Source organism: Austrofundulus limnaeus, unplaced genomic scaffold, assembly GCF_001266775.1.
Source record: "Austrofundulus limnaeus strain Quisiro unplaced genomic scaffold, Austrofundulus_limnaeus-1.0 Scaffold587, whole genome shotgun sequence".
Lineage (NCBI taxonomy): Eukaryota > Metazoa > Chordata > Actinopteri > Cyprinodontiformes > Rivulidae > Austrofundulus > Austrofundulus limnaeus.
Genome location: NW_013952989.1, coordinates 128,346 through 129,770, shown reverse-complemented (window position 1 = coordinate 129,770; position 1,425 = coordinate 128,346). Strand labels below are relative to the sequence as shown.

The following is a 1,425-nucleotide window of genomic DNA, read 5'->3' as shown; positions in this document are numbered from 1 at the left end:
ATATAAAGAACATGGCAACACATTTTAACTTTATTCAGATTCTAAAAAGAACATTTACAACATGTTTCTAAGTTCAACACAAGCACTCATGCTTTTCACTTTATTGTTCAGTCTTCTCATTGTGCTCTGTGTTTCTGTGTTTAACTCTGCAGCCCGGACCTTCAGTCTCACATCGCCACAGTCATTGATGAACTTGGGATTGCCTCAGCGAAGGTGAGAGGGTGAATTTATTTGTGCTGTATGATAGATATGATTTTAGGATCAAATCTTCTGCTCAGCAGTGGTAGCAGTCAGGTGAAAGTAAAAAACACAAGAATCCAGCTTGCCTCACAGAGGATCTGTAAAACTGAATGGCAATAAATAAAAAAAACATCTTGATAAAACCTGTTTATTGAGTCTGTGGATGATTGTGTAAAAATATGAGGTTTCTATGTGCTTTATTCTTGTAGAATTCATTAAAACTCTCAGAAAGTGTGTACATATGCAACACCATGGCTGCTGCAGATAAGTGCAGATGTGACTGAGTTTCAGGTGAACGTTCAGTGATTGCTTCGAGGTGATAGAGCAGTTGTTTCATAACACTCTCTTTATCCACAGGCTCAACAACTCACAGCACCCATAACAAGTGCCTCCAAACTGCAGTCCCAGGACCACCAGGTGTACCTGCTGAAGGACCGACAGAGCTGCGGGTACAGCCCACATCCCTCCACAAACACTCTCTCCTCCTTCTAATTAAAAGGATTGATTTAAATTACTTTCTTTACTCAAGTCCTAGTTACTCTCATTTTATATTTTTAGTAAAGCAACAGGAACTTTTAATTATTCTCTCATCTATGAGCATTTTCTCTCCTTTTTTTTAGATTTTTGAATCTACTTTTTGTGATTTGTATATACTTTTTGTTTTTAAACCTACCTCTGATGTGCTTTTATTAATGGAAGTAGCTTAATTAGCCCCATGTTTATTCCTTTTACTTCTGATAAATGATTGTGGGGAGTCAGGAGGCCCTCGACTGACTGGACTAAGAGGATTAGAGCCACAGAAACAATAATAAGAACTCTGACTTTAAGCTCAGGATTCTGAGATTCAAACCCCTGTCAAGAACAAAGTTACATGAAATGGTTTGTTCCTGTTTCAGTGCACCGGCAGCATCAGTAAGATCAGAGAATGACAGAGTGAGTATAATAAAAGAGAATAAGAAAATGGTGAAAGAGGATATTAAAATAATCCAGTTTGATGCTTTTGTTTAGATTGAGTTATGACCGTTAAATGATATCCATAAATACAGATTTTATTATTACCATAATTTTCTGAGAAGCTCGCGGACACACATGCTAATTCTTTAATCTGTTGTTAAAGGGATCCCTGATTAGTTGTAACATTAGACTTCATTTGATAAACATTTATTTTAACTGTAAAATAAAGAC

The 1,425-nt window shown here is 36.6% G+C and overlaps 1 protein-coding gene across 2 annotated transcripts in view; it reads left to right on the top strand.

Moving 5' to 3' along the window:
* atat1 (alpha tubulin acetyltransferase 1) overlaps nt 1-1,425 on the top strand; it is a 49,883-nt gene that overhangs the window by 4,909 nt on the left and 43,549 nt on the right. For both annotated transcript variants that reach the window (XM_014026751.1, XM_014026752.1), the window contains exons 2-3: nt 153-213; nt 598-689. In XM_014026751.1, coding sequence (XP_013882205.1) covers nt 153-213; nt 598-689 — 153 coding nt within the window. The remainder of the gene's footprint in view (nt 1-152; nt 214-597; nt 690-1,425) is intronic.